A 23728-nucleotide genomic window follows, 5' to 3' on the forward strand; every position below is an offset into this window, starting at 1 on the left:
GTTAACTTCACGGCTCGTTAGCTTTGAGTTAAGAACAGCTCTGAATCCATTGTATTAGGATTAAGCCACTAATTCTTTTGGATTTCGTGTGTTAGAAAGTTGAACTTACTTTTCAAATATGGATAGCATCGAGATATCCGAAATCGAAACGACCAAAGTCCAGAACGGAATTACCAATGGATTAACGAACGGTGACCACTTAGCATCGCAGCAGAAAGATATAAGTGAAACTATAAGGAAAATCAAAGCTTCTGTGGCCAGTACTTCAGTTAATTATTCCAGCAACCCACTTCAAAGCACTATGCTTCGAAAGGATATATTTTACCCATATCAGAAATGTCAGTACATTTCTCCCAATTACAATTTGAGCTCAGATAGCAAACGGATGGTCAGGAGATTGCAAGAACCTTGTTTCGCTTCCACACCAGGAACTATCCATTTGACTTATGAAGTAGGGCGTTTTTAAAAATTTCTATTATGCTGCTACTTGCTCTTTTGCTATGAAAACATGTCTGAACAAGTTTGAAGCTAAGCACATGTTCTTCTCTATCTGCTTCTCTCAGTTCTCTGCTTACAAGAAATCTTCGTAACCAAAACAACTTCATGTAAGATAACAAAGAAATTTCGCTTATATTATTAAAATAGAAGGAGTTTTAAATCTATAAAAAAGTTAATAATGCTAATTAATATACTAAAAAATGCTTACTTTTTAACAACTTTCAATTCTAAAATCTTACAGTGAATCAAGCTTTATTCTATAACAGTGACTTTCGTATTACAATAAATAAGAGCATTAAAAAAAAGCTATATTTGTTTTAACAATTGGAATATTTGTTTCTAATGAACTTTTTTTTAAAAATCTTTCATATCGCTTCTAACACATTTTGTTTCAATTATAGGCCAGAATTGAAGAATTGGAAGAGGAGTTGGAAGCTGAAAGACAAGCAAGAGCCAAGGTAATTATAAATTTCGACATTATTTATTTTATTAATTGTAATTTAACTCAATCTATTCAATTCTCTATTCAATCATATTCTTTTGACGCACATTGCTTAAATGTGTTAATTTTTAAATTCAAAAATAATAATTCAATAGATTTAGTATTCTTTAAAATAATATTAAAACAATTTATAAAAATACTGTAATAATTAATAAATATTATAATTATTATATAAAAATCATCAAGATGTTTCTTTTAGTTCATTCTTGTCAATTCACTACAAAAATACAGTTTTTTGGATTAATGTAATTAAATTTTACAAAAGTCAACCACATAATGCTAGTTTATATAATTTCATTTTATAAGTTACAAAATTTCCTTATTTTTTTATTTGAATTTTAATCAGAATTTCTGCTTTGTAACTCAATAGGCTGAAAAACAACGTGCTGAGTTGGCTCGTGAAATTAGTGAACTTAGCGAACGATTGGAAGAAGCTGGTGGTGCCACCTCTGCTCAGGTTGGTAAAAGTTATTAACTTATAAAATTTTATGGTTTAGATTGCATTAAAATTCATATTTTAAATGTATTTTTAAATTATTTTGTATCTCTTTGAATAGGTTGAGTTGAACAAAAGGCGAGAAGCCGAAATGGCCAAGCTGAGACGAGACTTGGAAGAATCAAACTTACAACACGAACAAACTCTAACGAACTTGAGGAAGAAACACAACGATGTTGTTGGCGAGCTTAGTGAACAAATTGACCAACTGAACAAACACAAGGCCAGGTAAGCATTAAAAAATTGCTCATCCAGTTCATTTTCAATGATAAAATATTTAGTCGTAAATGATTACCTAAATATTTCACAAACAGAAGTCTAGAGGAAAAACATGTTATTTTAGTGAGATTGAGAAAATGAAGCTTTTGCGGAATTTAGCAAAATAAATCATTGTTTTAGATTTTGCGACCACTACATGTTATGAAATCAAGAAATTTGACTGTTTTATAAGTGTCCTTAACATGTTATTCCTCTAAGATCTTCAGAAAAGCATCTTTCCGACAGTTGTTTTGTTTTTAAATTAAGGAATAATTCCTATAAAATTCATAAACAGGTTAGAAAAAGAGAAAGCACAAATGAAAGGAGAACTTGACGATGTTCGATCTAGCGTGGACCATGTTAACAAAGAAAAGGTACATAAAGCATGGTGTGAATACGATAGTGTGATTGCTTACAACCTGAAAAATAAGCTAACTCCCTTAAATTTGAAATTGAAACATTCTAACATTGAAATATATACAGTATATTAACACTTATTTTTGTTCATTTTTTAAACAAGAAATTCACGGTCTATGTCTGTATGTGGAGAATAATAATAAATTATTTAATAGTTGCAAATATATTATCTAAATATTACAAATATCAGTATTATAGCTAGAAATAATAAGATATGCACTTTTGTAGGGACTTAAGTTTTTATTTCTGATCTTTTTGAAATAGAAATTTGACTCTTGTTGATATAACGTTCTTGATTTATAAAATTAACAAAGAAGATGTGTGAAATTAATTTTAAAAAAAAAGTTCATAATTTTTTGAAAATTCTTAACAAAAATTTTTAGCAAATAAAAAGATATGTAATTTAGGAAAAATGTTCATTTGCGTCGTTTTCGGAAGAAGCAAAATTTGCCTCATTCTATCATGAGAATTTATTTAGTTTAAGCCACGATGTGAGAAAAACAATACTAAATGGTATGTGCATGGTTAAAAATTTCTCATTCAGTTTTATAGTTTATTTTGAAGAAAAAAGAGACTTAATATTAAATATTCCAGATATTTTATTACTCATCCAGCTTATTCTAAATACGCATGCTCCTATGTTTTATTTTCCCTTCCTTATATTAGTTTGCATGAAGGTGATTAACAGCCCATCCTTTTTACCATTATGTCACGTGCAATTCAGAATTGAAAACGAAAATGCAACCTATTACCAAGAACATGATGAGCTGCAGATATCTCTGGATTACATGTGTAGAAAAAAGGTAAAAATAAATGCATGAAAAATAATTATTATTTATTTAACCTTTATCTGTATCCACAATAAGTAACTGCATCTTCACCAATTTTACGTGTCTCATCCGTGAGCACTTTCTATTATTCGAAACAGCAGAGTACTTTAATAACTATAAATTCCATATATTAGGCAAATGCTGAGAAACAAGCTAAGCAATTGGAAATGCAACTGGGAGAACTCCAAGGCAAGATGGACGAGGCCCACAGGTCATTGGGAGATCTTGATGCTGCTAAGAAGCGACTCACTGTTGAAAACAGTGAATTCCAAAGACAATTGGAAGAAGCCGAATCTCAGATTAGCCAACTTAGCAAACTCAAGATGTCTCTGCAAACTCAACTCGATGACGTCAAACGCATGGCTGATGAAGAAAGCAGGGTCAGTATTATATATATATATTTTAAAAAATAGTTGCTAAAAGCAAAAATTTAAATTTGGTTGGATGTTAAACTTATTCCAATTTTATCTACTTAGGAAAGAGCAACTGCAATGGGCAAATTCCGAAGTGTGGAACATGATCTTGATAGCTTCCGAGAACAACTTGAAGAGGAACAAGAAGGCAAAGCTGACCTCCAGAGGCAACTGAGCAAAGCCAACGCTGAAGTTCAATTATGGAGATCCAAATACGAAAGTGAGGGTCTTGCCCGATTGGAAGAACTTGAAGAATCAAAGTAAGTTCGCTTTGAATTGTCAACTAATCAATATAAGTCTGCTAACAATCAGGGCCACATTTCAGCTTAACATCTATTTATTTATTTATTTATTTATTTATTTTTATCAATTAGAATTATTAAATACTCAGTTATCTAAAGCTTAAGTTTATTGTTAGCGAAAAGAAAGGAATTTGATATTAAACATATTTTTAATTCCCATTTGAAAGAAATTATAACTTTTTAACTGTTACCGCAATTGTAATGTCAAAACTTGAGTATTCAGATTCGAAGTCATTATCAATTTTTTAATTAATTTGGAATATCTTTCCTTGTTTTTTCGTTTATTAATTTCGAAGTTCATGGCAATAATTTATTATTACATTTTAAAAACCAGAAAATTCACGTATGTTACTGAGTTTTAAGTTGTTGTTTTTTATACTCATGGCGAATATATTTGATATTTTAGGAGGAAACTCGATGCCAAACTTCAAGAAGCCATGGAAACTATTGACCAACTCAATGCCAGATGCAGTGGTCTTGAAAAGACCAAGTCCCGACTACAAGGTGAACTTGAAGACATGACCATCGAAGTTGAGAAGGTATGAATTACTTAAAATAATTAAATATAGTTTATTTAATGAATGAATTTTTCAAATAATTAAAGGTGCACTGTTTTTTTATAACAGACTAATTGATTCTGCTTTTCAATTCAGGCCAACTCTCTCGCATCTGCTATGGAGAAGAAACAGAAATCATTCGATAGAATTGTTGCTGAATGGAAACAGAAGGTCGATGATTTGGCTGCTGAATTAGATGCTTCCCAAAAAGAATGCAGGAACTATTCCACTGAAGTATTCAAGCTCCGATCTCAATATGAAGAAAGTCAAGAACATTACGAATCCGTCAAGAGGGAGAACAAGAACCTTCAAGATGAAATCAAGGACCTTGTTGACCAACTTGGTGAGGGTGGAAGGAGCGTCCATGAATTGGAAAAGGCCAGGAAAAGGTTGGAAATGGAAAAAGAAGAACTTCAAGCTGCTTTGGAAGAAGCTGAGGCTGCTCTTGAACAAGAAGAAAACAAAGTACTTCGCGCACAGCTTGAGCTTTCTCAAGTCAGACAAGAGATTGACAGGCGACTCCAGGAGAAGGAAGAAGAATTTGAAAACACAAGGTAAAATCTTTAAACATCACTAGAAATTATTTCATTACTACTAATAAATATTCTCATAACAAATTTTCACAAACATTACAGGAAGAACCACCAACGTGCCATTGATTCCATGCAGGCCAGCTTAGAGGCTGAGGCTAAGGGCAAGGCTGAAGCTCTTAGAATGAAGAAGAAGCTTGAAAGTGACATCAACACTCTTGAGATTGCTTTGGATCACGCCAACAAGGCCAACGCCGAAGCACAAAAGAACATTAAGAAATACCAAATCCAACTTAAAGAAATCCAACAAGCTCTTGAAGAAGAACAGAGAGCACGAGATGAAGTTCGTGAGCAATACGCCATGTCTGAAAGACGATGCAACGCCATGCACGGAGAACTGGAAGAAAGCAGGCAGTTATTGGAACAGGTAAAAAATAACTTCCATTTAAAAATTCTAATTTAGCTCAATGAATTAGATTAATCAACTTCATGATCAAAATTTAAACCTGATTTCTTTTCTAGGCTGACCGTGCTCGACGTGCAGCTGACAGCGAACTTGCCGAACTACACGAAAATGTTAACGAACTATCTGCTCAAAACTCATCTCTTAACATGGCCAAGAGGAAACTGGAAGGAGAAATGCAGGCTCTGCATGCTGATTTGGATGAAATGTTGAATGAAGCCAAATCCTCAGAAGAGAAGGCAAAGAAGGCAATGGTTGATGCCGCTCGTCTTGCCGATGAATTGAGAGCTGAACAAGAACACGCCCAACAACAAGAAAAGATGCGCAAGGCTATGGAAGCACAAATTAAGGAACTCCAAGTCCGCCTTGATGAAGCTGAAGCTGCTGCATTGAAGGGTGGCAAGAAAATCATCCAAAAACTTGAACAGAAGGTATAAATTTTAAATTATAGCCAAAGTTCAAACTAATTATTTATTTAGTGAAACCAATTATGTATCGATAATATCAAGACATTATAGTTACTTAAATTTCTTTTGTGGAGGTTGCTACCATAAAAAAATATCACTTACTAATTTTTCGAAGCGATAGCAACTACAATAGTAAATCTGCATTTTTTAATAAAAACATGTTATCATTTTTTGATTTATAAGAAAAAATAAGTTTGAGAATTTGAAGTCGATACCATAAATATTTATATACAACGATAAGTATTTTGATAATAATCGTTCTTTTTTTGTTAAGAATAAAAGGTGTGTATCGGAATAGAAAAGATTTTATATTTAAGCTTTTTCTATTTAATGCCTACCTAACATAGTTATTTCGTCCTTAGTTTTTTTCAGTCCTTTGTTTTTTTCAGTTTTTTTTATTACATAGCTATTAATGCATCCTATACATAGCTATTTAGTTATACAAGGAACTTAAGTTTTGCTGGGGCTTTTTTTTTCGCTTTTTCCAGATCAAAATTTTAACTAAATTATAGTTAGATTTACAACTTAAACATTTTTTTTTATTCTTCTTTAATTATAAATTCAGGAATGAAAAAATTGATGAATTTGTTAGGCCGTATTTTTGCGGTCAGCATGCAAAACCAGATTTTTGAGTGTAAAGAAACATCAGGGAGCTGATAACAAATTATATTGTTACATATTTTCTTAAAACGTTATAAATAATAGCTCTATACTTGCAGACAATAATAGAATCTTTAACCAGAAAATTTGATTTTTTTTTTCAAAAATGGTATCTCCCACTAAACTCTTTAAACAATTAAATACTTTTTAAAATAGTGTTGAAACCTAAATGACTCTTTTAGGTTCGAGAACTCGAAACTGAGTTGGACAATGAACAGCGACGTCATTCTGAAGCAGCTAAGAACGTAAGGAAATCTGAGAGACGCGTGAAAGAACTGCAATTCCAAGCCGATGAGGACCGCAAGAACCATGAGCGTATGCAGGACCTTGTCGACAAACTCCAGCAGAAGATTAAGACATACAAGAGACAGATTGAGGAAGCCGTAAGTACCACTCTTGCTCAATTTTCTTATTATTATCAAAGAAACTTAGATATACGCACTACTGTTACTGGCGAGATTTATTTTTATTTACCACTGTTACTGATGAGACTTATGTATAAGTACTACTGTTGCTGATGAGACTTATATATATGTGCTACTGTTACTGATGAGGCTTATATATACGTACTAGTGTTACTGATGAAACTTATCCACTGTAACTAAGCAACTTACAAAAATTAATTAATCATAGAAGAACGATTTGGCCTTCTCTCGTTTTTTGTTACTCTGTAATTCAAAAACTAACTTACAGGAAGGGTTGAGTATTTCTCACTTTTTATAATTTGATCCAATTTAAGTGCTTTATGGGTTAGCCTTATAGAAACGTTTATGTAGAACGCTATACCTAGAATGACGGGAGCAGCCAGGATAGTCCGTTATGTAATTTGGTAGGAGTCCCATAACCCTAGAAAGTTTTTGATGTTAGATACCCTTTGGTATATATAAGGTGCCCCAGTTTCAATTAAAGAACAAGATCATTTCATCATATCTATAATTATTATTTATGGAGAAAGGTAAGCTCAATTATCTAAAAAACTAATGTGTACTCATTATTAAAAAGCCAATGTTCCGTTTAATTTAACATTTCCGTTAGCAAAATCCAATAACAAACATAGAATTTTGATGATCAAGCCTTTAAAAAAATTTTATTAAATTTATTACGTTTATAATTTAAGATTTTGGATGTCTATTTGATCTACACATAAGCAATCTGGAAAGGGTCAAACTATCACCTTCCGAAATGATCAGTCTTTCTAGGGTAAAACCTTTCTTAATACTATTGAATAAATTCATTTACTTAACTGTTACTGAAGAAATTTGTTACTCAAGATGCTAAAAAAACCTTCCAGTTACTAAAAAAGTTACTGTTTTATGAAAAACTTAATTACTGCTATTAAATCAAACTTATTGCAATTCAAAGATACATATTGTTACGAAAATAATTAATTATTTACTGTTATTAACAAAATTTACTGTTATAAAAAATATTTATTTATATTGAGATTTATGATTAAAGATACTTGCTTTCTGTTACTAAAGATATTTACTAAACTAAGATTGCTTTCCATTAAAGAAATGCACATGATCAGCAACATTAACTTAAACTATTCTGATGCTTACAGGAAGAAATCGCTGCTCTCAATTTGGCCAAATTCCGTAAAGTACAACAAGAGTTGGAAGATGCTGAAGAGCGCTGTGATCTAGCAGAAAATGCAGTTGCAAAACTGAGAGCCAAGAACCGAAGCTCAGCATCAGTGGGACGTGCCGCTAGCCCAGTTGTAAGCGAAATTTATCGATATTTGTAATACCTTATAAATTAAATATATTATTTTTTCAAATTAAACAAACATTTCTATTAAAGTTAAAATTTTTAAACTGTACGAATTTTTAAATAATTAACTCTCACTTTTATTTAAATGAAAGGAAATCTGTCATAACATTCTTGAAGAAAAAGTAAACGGCAATGCTAAAATGTCTAGTTTTAATTTCTGATAATTATATTTACTCTTTAAAAATTAGCATTTAGAGATAAAAGTGTACAATATTTAGAGAAAATCAATATAGAACTTATCAGAAACTTATATATAATGCAAAGCAATTGCTTATTGTAATTATTTTGGATTATATAAATTTATACTGATAGCAATAATAACTGATTCCTATTTTGAATATTAGCGTTTTTATTCAGACGCAATTAATATAAACTGCGTTTGCCATTTTCTATTGCATTGCAACATAATTTTGCTTTTTGCACTTGCAAATATTATTTTGAATTAGCATTTTTACAATCTGTGCTTTTATTTTTTTAAACTATACTTTAATTTTTTAAACTATACTTTTTTTTAACTTATACTTTTGTTTTCTAAAATATCGCTTTTTGTAATTATATTATTTTTATTTGTAACACCTTGCTAATGCTAACCGCAACCATCAACATACTCAGAAACATAGTTTTTTAAAACATTCTATTTACATATCTACCCTTCTATTAACTATAGTACTAGCTGACAGAAGGGTTTTTGATATTGTAATTTTTGAATTAAATCTTAAAATTGTAATTAAATCCAAAAGAGAAATACGCTCCTTAAAAAACTATGTATTTCTGAGTGTGTATATCCCTTATTACCTCACTCAAATTATAAATGCTTGCTGCTTTTCTTACGCAAAGCTAAGCTATCGCATTCTTATTATACAGCCAATGCTCAAGGGACGACCAAGATCTAAAATTGATGTTGAAGAGTAAGATGGAACGATTCTTGTAATTATTTAGGTGAGATTTATTTATTTTGATTATATCATAGAATAATTTCAGGTATAACCCCTGTTGCTTATGATTATAACAATCTATTAAAAAAATAAAAATATATAAAGTCTCTCTCTTAACTCTTAACTATTCAACTCTTAAAACTATTTCAAAAATATTGTTGGAACAATCTGAATCACTTGCAAACTCAAATAGTTTTGCATTTGAAGTTTATAATATTATAAAAGAATAATGTAGAATGTAATATCAAGGCAATGATTTTCGAAAATAAAATTTTGAAATTATTGCTATCTACATAATATCAACTCAAACAATATCAAACTTAGAATATCTTCCAACTATTATCTTAGTAAAAAAGTTTACCGAAAGTTAAATATAGCAGCATAATTTTAGTTCTGATCAAACATATCAGAGCAAGAATTGCATTAGAACTAGAATCAAACTAGCGGCTGAAATTGAATCAGTTCTGCAAAGTTAAATCGGATTAAAATTTAACATAAATCTGATTCAATTCATCAGTTTGACTTCAACTACTCTCTTAGTATAAAGTTTACCGGAAATTAAATATCGAAACACAGATCTGGATTTGATCCAAAATATCTGAACTAGAATTGTATTAGAACTGGAATTTTATTAGAACTAGAATTGTACTAGAACTCTATTAGAACTAGAATTGTATTAGAGGTAGAATTGAACTAGCCTCAGAAATTGAATCAGATTTGCAAAGTTAAATCTTATTAAAATTTATCATAATTCTGATTCAAATCATCCATTTGACTTCCATCTACTCTCTTAGTAAAAAGTTTACAGTAAATTAAATATGGCAACACAATTCTAGATTTGATCCAAAATATCAGAGCTAGAATTGTATTAGATCTAAAATTGTATTAGAACTAGAATTGTATTAGAACTAGAATTGTATTAGAACTAGAATTGTATTAGAACTAGAATTGTATCAGAACTAGAATTGTATTAGAACTAGAATTGAACTAGACTCAAAAATTGAATCGGATTTGCAAAATTAAATCTGATTAAAATTTAACATAATTCTGATTCAGTTTACCAGTTGATTCTATAATGGCGTTTTCTTTCCACAGCCGTCAACTGTTCATCTCCTCTCAAAACCTTCAAATTTTACCCCAGAAAATCTTTTTGTGCCTGCCTCAACAGTGCATTCTGCCTTTGCCGCCACTCCCCAATCCGTCATCAGTGTTGACGAACAGATCGAATAAAAGAAAAAGAGGAACATAGAAAAGAAAACGCGCTCTTCCACAACAGCCAAACAGCATCGCTCTTCCAAATACTTCTCATTTTTGTGGACTTTTAGGGGACAGAATCATTAGAAATAGTGCTTGATATATCACGGAATGAATTGCAAGAAGACAAAGGACTTCCACTAATTAAAGCCATTAAATGTTTATATAGCTTGCGAGATGCCCTCAGAGACAAGAAGTATTTGTAAAGCATGTGCTCTTGTATGTTTTTATGTTATATGTTGTTAAGTTGTCCACCCCCGATTCGATGTCTTTCTGCCTTGTGAGGAGATTGTGTAAGGGAAAACCCTCGTCCATCATAAGATCTGTACTTTAATTGTTTTCGAGATAATTTGTTGAAAAATAAATGTTATACACTTTCATCAGTATCCTCTGTCTTTTAAACATGCAGTAATGAAACATTTCTAGTTTGACTTTTAAGGCGCTTTAAAATGAAGAAGAAAATCACCTATAACACTCAGCAATCAAAGCTCCTTTTCAGATCGAGCTTAAACACTTTGCATTAAACATATTTCTTACAAATGATTTAGAAATAAATGAATCACCAATTAAACACTGCTTTTAAAATGTTTCAATCTTTCAAAAACTTTGAAAAAGGAGTCCATTTTAGAAAAATAATGCTTTAGATTAAGCTTTACCATTATTTTCTGCTGATGTTGCTTAAGATAAATAAAAAATGTAGGTAAAATTATTTGAAAGCATTGCTTCATAACTCTTGCTACACTATGTGCTTATTTACTTCTTTGATTTCATTTTGATAATTTACGAATTTAAAGTTAACTGGTTATATAAATTTATTATATAATGCATTCTTATTTTCCTAATGAGTAAAAAAATAATTTTTAACCTTTCAAGCATAAATTATTTTTTACGAAATATTTTTAGCTGTTTCACAAAAAATATTTCAACTACATAATTTTTAAAAAAATATTTAAGAAAATTTTCACCGAAAATTTTTTTGTTAACAATTAAACAGTTAATTTCTTTTAAAACAATTAATTCATTTTAAAAAATTAATAATTTTTTAAAAGAAATTTTTACTCAATCAATTTAATTTATAAATTAATCAAAAAACTTTAAAAATTTACAATACAATTGTTGAGAAGAGTTTTTTTATCAAACAATTTATGCAAAAAATCTTTGCTAACACTATAATCTGCATTTTTTTTAAACTAATCCAATAGTTCCGATTCATTGAGACTTATAATATTAGAAATTTATAAATCATAATTTGAAAGTTAAGAATTAAACATTTTATTCAGGATTAAAGATAATGCATTAATATTTTAAAAATATCAGACATCATACGACAGTATAAATGTTCTGCGAAATCCATAAGGTCAGTATATGGATAAACTAAAGAAAGTTAAACTTTTCTTATAATTTGATTATAAGAAAGTGCTTACAGCTCTTAAAGAATGTATTTAGTATTTAGAGAGTTTTAAACTTAGGTATGTTTTGTAGATCTTATAGTTTGAGAATACAGGCCAAGAATATGACGCATATATCAAACTCGTTTTCTTATTGTTTTCTTGTCCGTTTGCGCTTTGATTTGTAAATAATGTCAAATACTTCAGTAGATATAGTATATGAATTAATGTACAAGGTCCTTGTAAAATTCAATAAATGGTGTCGATCTGTACTTAAGAATGGTTTTTATTTTTAACAGTTAATATTTTTGTATTTTCCGAATATATTTTTGAAATGGATAAACCAAAAACATATTGCAGTTATGACCTATATGGATTTCATTAGTAATGTTTTGGTTCAATAAACAATAATATAATAACTTAATTTTACTACTTATTACAAGCAAATTAAAGAATACAAACTTTATTCATATTCTTAATTGGAATATTTGTCAGTTTTTTTAAAAAATTTAATAAGGAAAATAATATCAAATGTTTTTCGAGAAAGCAATAGAATATTTTGTTATCTTTATATCTAACATTAAGTTAAAAAAATTTTTTTTGAAGTACATTTAATTGTTCATTAATAGATTCTAATGAATGTCACGAAAATTCATGCCACTTTAACAATTAAAGGGGCATTGCAGTGCAGGAATTAAATTGCAGTTAAATAATGCTAAAATGAGAGTTACTTTTCTTATTTTCCAAACAAATTTCATATAAATACAGAGCGAAAAGAAGAAAAAAAGCAGAGTTCGTAAAGATTCCTAACTACAACCCAACTGAGTAAAGCACTTGGTTTATGTTAAGGTTGGTTTATGTTAACATAAGGACGAAAATAATGGACAAAATCTCGAGAGTATTTTTTTTTCCTGATGTGATATGTATAGAAGCTGGTTACTATGTAATTCCAATCTAATTTGCCAAAATTTCTCATCGATTCTCAAAACTATATTTTCATGCTTGCAAATTAATTTTCTTTAAATTAATTTTATTAGTCATTAATGGAATCAAGGCTGACGCCAAGCTTAAGTATATAAGTTCTATGTCAAGATCCTAAAAGAAAAAAAACCGCTCGACCGTTGCCACTTCACATTGTTTTTCGTATACAATTGCAAGATTTCATAAGCAAATATATCCTTAGAAAAACCAATAATCGCAAACAACTTCCAACTTACACCATTTTTCAAAGCTTCTAAGCGTTTATGTTTAAAAAAAATCAGCGAATCAATATGATCAAGCGATCAATCAATCTTCGGGTACTTTTCTCGTAATGGCATTTTATTTCAAATAAAATGAACACAGGATAAAGTATATAATTGAATACAATGGAATGCAAGACGTCATGTAATGATTATACTGTTAAAAATTTCGCGCTTATAGTGAACAACAAAATGACGTAAATTAGTTGGCACCTCTTGCCGAGCCTTAACTATATTAATCAAACCATCAAATTAAACCATCTTAAACTTCATTACACTGCAGAAGATGCAATTTAATTGGAAGTATAATATAATTTAGCAACATATTAATATTTTAGAAAATTTTCACGGTATTAAGGTTCAACTTTGAACCGACTTTTCCTGGATACAGTTTAGAATCTTTGTAACAAACGTTGTGAGCAAACAAATTGAAATTTCGGAAGAAAAAGAAAAGGCTCTGCCAAGTTCGCCAACAAATATGGCTTTTTAGGCACTTCCGATTTCAACTCTGAAACTGCAATTTTGTAGACTATAAAGCCTTCCTCGGGCTATTCTACAAATGGCAACAGTGTCGGTAATGCAGATGTGCAACGAACTCTTATGCTGTGTACAGTGCGCAAAATAAAAAAACTGACCACCCTGAATAACTTTTGATCTCATGATCAGATCACCCTGTTTTGGGACTCCGCTTTAAGAACCACTGCTGTTGTGCTCCTGTTTTTTCCTTTATATATGTTCCTGACCTAACCTTGGGGGAGTGGCTTACATTATGTCAATGGAAGCTAGACTTCTTCCCCTATGTATATTCTTTGTACGTAGGGCTTCAAGTTCTCTACTCTATACCTCAGATAAGGAATAGCTGACAATTTTATTAAAGATAAGGCAGGAATTTCATAAAAACTTTTTTAAAAAGTATGAGCTTGTCCCAGTTTAACTGCTTAATGAGAATAAATAACTTTTTTAAAAAAAAAATAGAAACTTGAATATTTCACGTAACAATTTTGCCTTACAAAAGAGAATAAAAATCCAAAAATAAATGTAGAAATTATGATCCATAATGCGTTAAAAAAAATAGCTGAAACTAGAAAAAAGCAACAAAAAAAAACTGCCACGTCGCATTTCTTCTCTATTTTGATAATTCGTTTCCTTTAAACTAAATCTTTTTCGACGAAGAGATTTGCAGCTAATTATTACTTTCTTTTTAACCAGCAAACTGAGCTTTTTTTTTCTTCTTAATTTCCGTAATATGCTGTAATAGTTCAGCTATAAACAGAGCTATAAACTTCAGAATGAAAAAGACAATTCACTTCCAATTTGCATTCAAAAACGTCTCTTTTTATTTTTCTTTGATCATTTTTAATAGAAAGAAGTAATATTTTATATAACATCTAGATTATGTCTAATTTTACTGTATAACATCATCAAGTTGGGTGAATACCATTTTATAAGGTTCCTTTATAGGCATTATCTGACTTTCCAATATTTGGTATACACTGAAAATAAAAATTACAACATTTAATGGAATACAAATTATCTTGTTGTTCACGAGCCGTAAAACATAAAGAAGGAAAGAAATGGTTCACAAATTCACAAATGAGTAACTTTACGTAACCTTGACAAGAAGTGTCCATAGTAATCCATAACTGGATTAGTAACACTAGAAGAGATTCGTTTCAGTGAAAACCAAAATAACCAGTGTAAAAAGTTGAACTAAGCATTATTTTTCCGCCTCACTTGGATATGAGAAATTGAGCATGATAACTTTTTGAGAAGGAACATAATTGCTTTTCGAGTTATGTGAGAAGTTTGCGAGCAGGTAAAGTATAATTTTCGTTTTATAATCATTCGATAAATAACTATAAAGAAAAGCCTATCTAAGTAAATTGTATTTGTAAATGAAAAACTATGTATTTTCTGTATTCTATTTTTAAGAAGTCATATCAATAAAAGTTACTTAAAGAATAGTTTGACGTTAAAAAAAATTTTTTTTTATCTTTTATTTTATGTTCTTGTTTAGGAAACAGCAACAAACATTATTCAAATGAATTACACGGGGAAACATTTTTTTCCTTTTCTGTTACATGAAATTTTTCAACGAATCTTTCAGGTTTTCATGTTGCTGATTTCAAATCTGCAATCAGTTTCTCTCTCTAAGTTACAGTTTTTTTATTTTTCGAATGACATTTGTCTATTTTTTGTGGAAAAGTACAAGTTTAAAATCATTATACACATAACAGGAGGTCGCGTAAATGCTGCGATAAACTTCTAAAAGAGTTAAAGCACATCAGGATTAAAAGTGTATAGGAATCCATACCAGTAGAAAACCCATACCGGGTTTCTATTGGCATAAGCTCATTTCCGGCTTGGGTCGATTCTTTGGTATGTGGTAAGGGGTGCTTCCATAACATGAACTGATCAGAACTCAAAGAAATAGATCGTAATAGGGTAAACGACCCTAGCGGCGTTTGATTACATTTTGGGGTATGGGTTCCTATTGTGATGTGCCCTAACTCTAGAGATGTGCCCTCACTTCTCTAGAAGGTTGTCGCAACGTTTACGCGACCTCCTATTATATGTATAATAATTTCAAACTTGCGCATTTCGCCAAGACTTAAACTGTCATTTTTAAACAAAATTCTGTAGCCTTAGGAGCAAAACTTATTTCAAATTGGAAATCCCCACTCTCAAATCAGGTCAGATCAAGTATTTTTTTAAATGCAACAAAAAATTTGTTCCCTAGTTTCATTTTTCAATGAAAAAAATGTTTCTATGCTCTCTGTTTTCTTTTTAAGGAGGCACAGCAACAAAAATTTTATTTAAAAGAATTAATTATTTGTCAATAAAAGTATTATTGACAATAATAATATTCCTTTCTATATTGCTATACTTAATGTTTTTTCAGGGAGGCACAGAAATTTTAAAAAAATATTTAAATGAATTAATTATTTATCAATAAAAATGTTGTACCTTCTCTTTTCAACTATATTTTTAAGGAGATACAGCAATTAAATATAATTTTAAAAATTTATAAGATTTCTTTATACGGAAAAAGAATATTTTGACACTTAAAGTAGTCCTTTAAATACCGTATGTTTTAGTTTTTGAAAGATCGATTGAGACAAATGCTAAAATTTCTAATTATTAAGTTTGTACCATTCCTTCTAAATGGTTTCTAGCGAAATTAAGTATTTTTTAAGAAAAAATAACATCAATTACAATTAAAAAAGTTTGTAAAATCTTCTGATATCCTTAGCAAGGAATAAAAATATTAAATGTTCAAAATTTTTCATTAAAAACAGATTAGAAAGTGATTTTGTTCCTTCATAAAATTTTGTGGATTTATCTAAGCTCATTTCAACTGGTTTGATATTGGAAATGCACTTTTTTATAACAGGTAAGTTAACTACTCTGTTATCTAAATATATTTATGATATACTAGATTTATAAGTTGACAAAAGCATAAGTCTATGATTTTCCGTAATTTTTAACCCCTTAAATATAATTTGGAAAAATACTTTAAGTTATTATTCTGTAAATACTACATTAAAAATGCCTGCTAGTGAAAATAAAAGGAAAAACAGCAGCAGTCGCCATAGCAACGCATGCAATGATGACACATGCGCGCTGTTTACTATTACTCTTGACTTGAACACAGTTAAAAAGTGTGTGAACGCCATCAAATCCAACCCAAGACCCATTTTGCCAATATACGAGGGCTGCTTTTTAAGGAAGGGCAATTTTGTTGTGTACACTAATAATAACGCGTGCGTTGCAACGAGTGCTTGCCTCGTGTCCTGGCATCCATTAGGAACAACTGTGCTCAGTTGCAGCCGTGTAGGTAGCCTGGTCATTTCTGTATCTTTAAAATGTTCAAGTTTAATAAATCGCCATCCGCTTCTGAGGTACTATCAGTGATGCGCTTTTAGTCAGCAAAAAACCTGTCTGCTGCATACATTCACCGGCAGATTTATGAAGTTTACAAAGCTTCCTAATGGAATGCTGGCGGGAAATTTTGCTATTCTATGCCAATGACTCTCTCCACAGCTCAGTCCCAAGCTTTATTGGACTTTTTTAGCTGGGAAGTTTTGGACCAACCCTCAATACAGCCCCGACCTTGCGCTAAGGGATTTTTCATCTTTTCCGATGTTTCAAACATCATTTTGGCGTCGATGACGAGACGTGGAAATGGTCGTTGTTTATAGGAACAGGCGGCAAGTTACTATGAAGAGGGTATTCTAAATCTAGTTCTAAGATATGATAAGTGCTTAAGCAAACTTGGCAACTATTTTGAAGAAAAAAAAGAGAAACCTATGTAGAATCAAGAAATAATTTTGCTTCATGAAAATTTTCTTTCGTTTGGATTTTATTTTCAAACGGCAGTTACTTATAAAACGGACCTCGCATTTTATAACAACTGCTTTAAATAATTGGAATAAAGGATACGATTTAATTACTTTTATGAAAGCGTGCAATTAAATAAAAAGTTTTGGATAATCATAGATAATTAAAAAACTAATTTTAGTAGCTTTAAAAGTTCTATTAACAAAGCTGTGTTCTTGAAACACATGATTTTAAAGGATCGTTACACTGGATTCTAACACTCTTTTACGATATTTGAGAAAAGAAATTATTGTTGTAATTATTATTATGTAAAAGGTCAGTCATTCTTGAGTTTCTGATTTATCCTGGTTTCTTAATATATTATACAAACTTAAGTTCAAGTTTTTAAAGAAAAATCAAATGATCATACCAAAAGACTTATTTTAACTATTTTTTTAAAATTTCAATCACTCAACCTTTCTTTCATTTAGCTTCATCTTAAATATTTTCAAAGATTATCTGCCGATTATTATTCAAAACATCTTCAATATCGTTATCTTTAGAACCGCAATCTCTGATTGTATCTAGATGTGTGTATCAGTGTACTAAATAAACATACGTCCGCTATTAAACACGGATTTCTCGCAGAGATACATAGAATTCCCGACATTTAGTAATACATTTTAGTGGTTGTCAACATAAAATGAAGATAAAATATCTTTATGGCCTGAATAATAAAATTATCATAAACAAGTTTTTAGATATTACGTTTGGAATTGCCATAAGTATGTCATTAACATTGACAAATGATAAAACTTGTCAATTATATTGCTTTACATGAGAATACGAATGTTTACTCGTAAGAAAGAATATTAAAGGTCATTATTTTTTTTTTATTATTTATCCTATAAATTGATACTCTAAAAAATATTCTAGTCACGCGAAACATGATAACGAATTTGATAGAATAAGTGAGAAACTGAGATTTAAAAACACAATTGCTAACTTCAACTTTTTCTGCGAAACTTTTCAGTGGTAACTAAATGCATGCTTTAGTATTTCGTTCTTTATTTAAGAGATTTGCTTCCTAAATTTTATTGACTACTCTGTTAGAATAATTTAATTACAGGAAGATCCACTTAGTGTGTCTATTTAAATTTTTGCAAAAAATAAATTCAGAACTACACATGTTAAGGGTCGCGAATTTTAAGCAAGGAAAACGTAAAAACCCTATTAAAATTTAACGGATTTGACTTTATAACCGTCTTTGACCAGGTAACCCAATTTTGGGTTTATGACAGCTAATGTTTAACTCCGTAGCCTTGTAATTTTGAACCCAATCCAGAAGACAAAAGAACTCCTAGATAAAGTATTGGGAGAAATTTGCCTTCGTGGAGGATTTTTTGAGGGAACTAACCCGCATTACACGGAGAAGAAACACACGAAAACCTCCCACGCTTAGCCTGACGGCAAGGGGACTCTAACCCAATTTTTTGGTCTACTACTGATGATATTTTACGTCAACACTACGCTCGGTGCGAGCCAGGTGCAATACGGTGCGATTCGTATCGATCAGTCATCGCTTGGATTCGAACCCGGTTCATCTCAAACCGGTGATTATTAAAAGCGAATCGAGTGTTGAAGTAGAAATCAAGCTGAATTTGATATTTTTTCACTTCACTTTTTCACTAGTGATTTTTTTAAAATGTTAGACATTTTTTCCCCCTAACTTTTAATTTTGCATGATTTCATAATAATTTTTTAAAAAGATTCTAAAGATATACTGGGAAAACGTTCCTAATATGAAACACCCTTCCGAAAATTAAGATTAGAACATAGCAGTTATTATGACGTCTAGTATCATCATATCTCATGTAAGCACGCAAAAAAGAAAAAGAAAAAACTACCCTGAACAACTTTCGATGTAATGCTCGGATTTTCACGTACTAGGATTCGAATTTAATGGTTCAGAGGGTGTTACCTCATATATGTTAACTAAAATGTACAGACGATATTTAACTTTCAAAATCAGACACAAAAACGCACGTTCTCTTAATTGAAAAAAATTTTCTGCTTTGGATATTGATTTCTTACCCTCATATAGAGGGTAATTATAGGAATTAGCTATTTCTATGAATGACTGTATTTCTGGGAAAAAAGGTCCCAATGGTTTGGTCAGGAAAGCGATTAAAAGTTTGAACCCCTCATTGTTAATTTTATTTTTTGCGTATTTCTCTATACGTCGAGAACTTTTTGGGTGAATTGAAACATTTTTGCATACATTTGCAATTTTTTTTTAATCCAAAAATAGTTCCACGCAATAATATTTTTTTTTTATTATTTTTTATTATTTTATTTAACAAGAGTAAAAAAAATTGAAATCGTAAGGTATGCTATCGTAAGGTTAACATAGTTTTAAAAAATATAATTTAATATGGAAAATTACAAATTTTGAGCTCATTCAGAATTGGACATAAGAAATCGAATATTAAAATGTCGCATATTTCAAATTCGCATTTATCATATTCCATAGATTTAGAATTCGCATTTACCATTCATATTTACTAAAATTTTGCATTTTACCATATAAAATTATATTCTTTAAAATAATGCAATATTATTTTTTATTATGTTATTTAACAAGAGTCAAAAAAAAATTTAAATCGTAAGGTTAACATTTAAAAAAAATATAATTTTATATGGAAAAATACAAATTTTGAGCTTATTCAGAATTGGACATAAGAAATCGAATATTAAAAATGTCGTATATTTCAAATTCGCATTTACCAAGTTCCATAGATTTAAAGTTCGCCTTTACCATTCACATTTATCAAAATTTTGCCTTTTACCATATAAAATTATATTCTTTAAAATAATGTAGGAAGTTGTATTTACAATTAATTTTTTTACTATCATTAAATAAAATAATAAAAATAACGAATAATTATTACAATCTATTTTTGCTTCGGATAAACAAAATTTTTTAAATGTATGCAAAAAATTTCGATTCGCTTAAAAAGTTCTCCAGATAAAATACGTTTCGTGTCTGATTTCGTAACTTAAAATATCATCTGCATAAATTAATTAGCATCTTTAAGGTCACCCCCATGAACCCATAAGTTAGAAGTAAGTGAAAATCCGATCAATGGATTGAAAGTCATTCAAGATGTTTCTTTTCTTCTTCTTCTTTTTGCGCACTGCAGATGCCAGCGGTTCGTTTTTTATGAATTAGTTTTGTGTGGCGTCGTTTTTTATTTCCTGGCCAGAGGACGGAACTGAAAAAAATCTACCAAAAAAATTGAGAAATTCAATCCACAGGGTGTCCCAAAACTTCCAAAAAAAAGCTCAGGTTTTTAATTAGAACTGGTGAATTTCTTATAAACTGATAAAGATTGAAGTTATTACATATGATATCATTGGTTAAATAAATAAAAAAATCAATGACCATTTTGCATAAATGTGCCTGAATTTCTTTGATGCCAGTTTCCTCTCTAATGGTATGATGGCTGTCTTAGTGGTCAAGGCACTGAGCTGCCATGGTATAGAACTGGTGCCACTTGAAACTCATCCAGATTCAGATCGATGGGCATTGGGAAGTCGAGTCAATCTGTGCGCAATTGTGCCACCATTAGGCCATTATTTTATTTTATTCCTTTAGTTACGAAACCGTGGAGCTTTATCCTCCATGACCCTTCTGGCCCACGATGGGCTGTTCTGAATGTACTTTAATTCCTTTTTGGCGTAATGGTTATGAATTTGTTGGTTTCAATCGACTTTAGAAAATTAAAAAGAAAAAACAAACAAAGAAGGCGATGTTAAATCATGTGATCTGTGCTACCCATTCTGATCACTGCAACTAAAACATGACTCGACAGAGCTCAAAATATTGGTCAACAATTAAAGTGCACCATTTTTGAATGCCCCTAAACTGTCATCTGTTCTCGTTGTCGTATTCTTTTCAATGAGAAACAACTTTGCAGCATTTGAATTCATAAATAGAGTAAAATTCAATTCCTGCATGAAGTTTGGAATTCCTTCCACACTTTAAAATATTTTTGGTGGGAAAACTTCCAAGTGATAAAGTAACGTAAAAATATGCCTAATTCCGAAATGCCGGCATCTTCACAGCTTATCTTACAACATCCCGCCTTTGAGGGAAGATGCCATATTTTGTCACCGTGACGTGGGTCATAAAAATGACACTCGCATGTTTTGAAGAAAGTATAACAAGCACGGCTGTTTTTACTAATTTCGTAATTTCGGGAAATGCTTGTTCTATTCATGATGGTAAATCATTATCAATATTTTATCAAAAAATATATTCAGGGGGAGCTGCTTGCTTGCAGAGTATAATGTTGGTGTAATAATTTAAAAAGTTGACGGACATAAAATTGAATAACAAATGAGATGCAAAAAGAATTAATGCAACTGTACGTTATAAAGATAGTGGATTAATGTTGAACAATACCGTACCCAATAGTTTTGAGCACAAATGGAACGAAACAAATAAAACAAAAAATAGTTAGGGAGCATTATTCTATTTTGGTTTATTTATTCATCTTATTTCCTTAGTTATTTTGCTTCAATAATATATTTATTTAATTTCATTTCATTTAATATATATACATTTTGCTTCGTTTGGGAGAATTCTTTGAAATTAACAAATATGCCGACATTTAAAATTTTAAAAACATATTATATTATCAAAATAAAATATTAAACCATCTCCTTTACAGAGACGAAGACTATTTCTTTTAGGCATCGATATTATCAATTTTGTAAGACTTTCAATGGTCGGACTGAGTGACCATCGGACATGCAGCCCCCTACCAAGTTTTAACGCCCAAGAAGTTCAAATTTCCAATAAATGCATAGTTCTTAACGGACGCTTATAAGCATAAAAAGAGATCCAAAATTTGGTGAGTCATCAACAGATAATACAGCCAAATTAAATCCGCTTTATTATTATAAAATTTTAAACAGTCTGTTTACAACTTAATCACTAAAAGGACAGTTAAAATTGTGGCAAGAGAAATAAAGTAGCTTAGAGAAAAATAAATCATCTGAATTTTGCCCTAAGGCAACTGGGACTATTGGAGATAAATAAGGCAGTTGGCGGCTGAAGTAGCATGCTGTGGTGCACAGTTCAGAAATAAGTAGGTATCAAGCGCCAGGCTATGCGTAAATAATATTTATTTTGGCATATTTATGAAGAGCTGGAATAAAAATTAGGTAAAATCTTGCTAAACAGTCCAGTAGTCATGTTTTGTCTTAGGGAAAAAAGGGAAATCTGGGTAATTACAATTGGTCCATAATATAGGTCGTAGGGAAAATGTCTCTCGCTGTTAGTAAAGGAAAACTATGAAATGTTAATTCATGCATATTTGTGAAATATAGAATAAGAAAAAAGGAAGCGAATAATTAAATGTGAGAAAGCGTTTAGTTTTGAATAATAAATGAAGAAGAATATATACATATATGCATATATATATACACCGAAGAGCCATTGCATTATGACCCCCCTCCATCTATAACAATGGTCTCGCCCAGGTTTTCATGGTTTCTCGCCCAGGAACAATGTTTTCATGGGGCACATTAGGACCCATAATCCTCATAGAACAATCCCTGACGTCTGTAAGCTACTTGAAGATAGTTGCAGACCAGGTTCACCCGTTCATGGCAACAGTTTTTCCTGCGGGGGATGGTGTTTACCAACAGAATAATGTACCATGCCATAAGGATCGAATCGTCATGGATTGGTTCGAGGAACATTCCAGTGACTTTCAAGTCATGTCTTGGCCCCCAAATTCACCTGACCTTAATCCAATAGAGCATTTGTGGTCCTACTTGGAAAACCAAATTCGTGCTGCCACGCTACCCCCTCGCAATGTGAGGGAATTCAGAACCAGTTGGTGAACGCTTGGTACCAGATACCTCAGACTACCTATCATCACCTTGTGGAATCAATGCCCCGGCGGGTGCTAGCAGTTTTGGAGGCTAAAAGTGGTCCTACATGTTATTATCAGTGTGGTCATAATGTAATGGCTCTTCGGTATATATCAGGCCCGTAGACAAGGGGGAGACCGTCGGGACAAATCCTCCCCCCCCCGAAATTCTGGGATTCAAACTCTTTAGTCTTTCTTTGAGCCTCTCAGTAAAAAGAAAAACAAAAACTGTCGAATCAAACCTTTTCCCAGTACACCACCTTCGCTAGTGCATCATCTTCACTTGACCTTGTGGCTCATCTTTCCTTCGGTTAGACTACTCCCCCGAAATCAATTGTTTTTCAGCATATTAATTTATGCAATTTCCGAATCTACGCAGAATTCATTGACATAGAAAACCTCATGGGAGAAATGGAAGTATGGGCATCAAAGTGGAACCTACTTGCACCCCTTAGTTAGTAGACCAGATACGGCACTTT

General features: G+C 31.0%; 1 protein-coding gene across 33 annotated transcripts in view; it reads left to right on the forward strand.

Annotated features, from left to right (window-relative positions):
- Positions 1-10735, forward strand: part of LOC107443488 (myosin heavy chain, muscle) — a 48117-nt gene extending 37382 nt beyond the window's left edge. For 26 of the 33 annotated variants that reach the window (XM_016057356.4, XM_071184032.2, XM_071184036.2 and 23 more), the window contains exons 27-39: positions 900-956; positions 1371-1457; positions 1558-1724; positions 2050-2128; positions 3136-3381; positions 3478-3674; positions 4123-4255; positions 4370-4827; positions 4909-5230; positions 5326-5697; positions 6576-6776; positions 7958-8113; positions 10197-10735. In XM_016057356.4, the coding sequence (XP_015912842.1) occupies positions 900-956; positions 1371-1457; positions 1558-1724; positions 2050-2128; positions 3136-3381; positions 3478-3674; positions 4123-4255; positions 4370-4827; positions 4909-5230; positions 5326-5697; positions 6576-6776; positions 7958-8113; positions 10197-10331 (2610 nt within the window). In that variant the 3' untranslated portion in view covers positions 10332-10735. Of the gene's footprint in view, positions 1-899; positions 957-1370; positions 1458-1557; positions 1725-2049; positions 2129-3135; positions 3382-3477; positions 3675-4122; positions 4256-4369; positions 4828-4908; positions 5231-5325; positions 5698-6575; positions 6777-7957; positions 8114-9030; positions 9106-10196 lie in introns of all 33 variants that reach the window. The other 7 variants (XM_016057363.4, XM_071184055.2, XM_071184056.2 and 4 more) reach the window with 1 other exon arrangement.
- The last annotated feature ends 12993 nt before the right edge of the window (positions 10736-23728 follow it).

The sequence above is a fragment of the Parasteatoda tepidariorum genome, chromosome 10 (genome assembly GCF_982258835.1).
Source record: "Parasteatoda tepidariorum strain Cologne lab strain chromosome 10, Ptep-v5.0, whole genome shotgun sequence".
NCBI classification, from domain to species: Eukaryota; Metazoa; Arthropoda; class Arachnida; order Araneae; family Theridiidae; genus Parasteatoda; species Parasteatoda tepidariorum.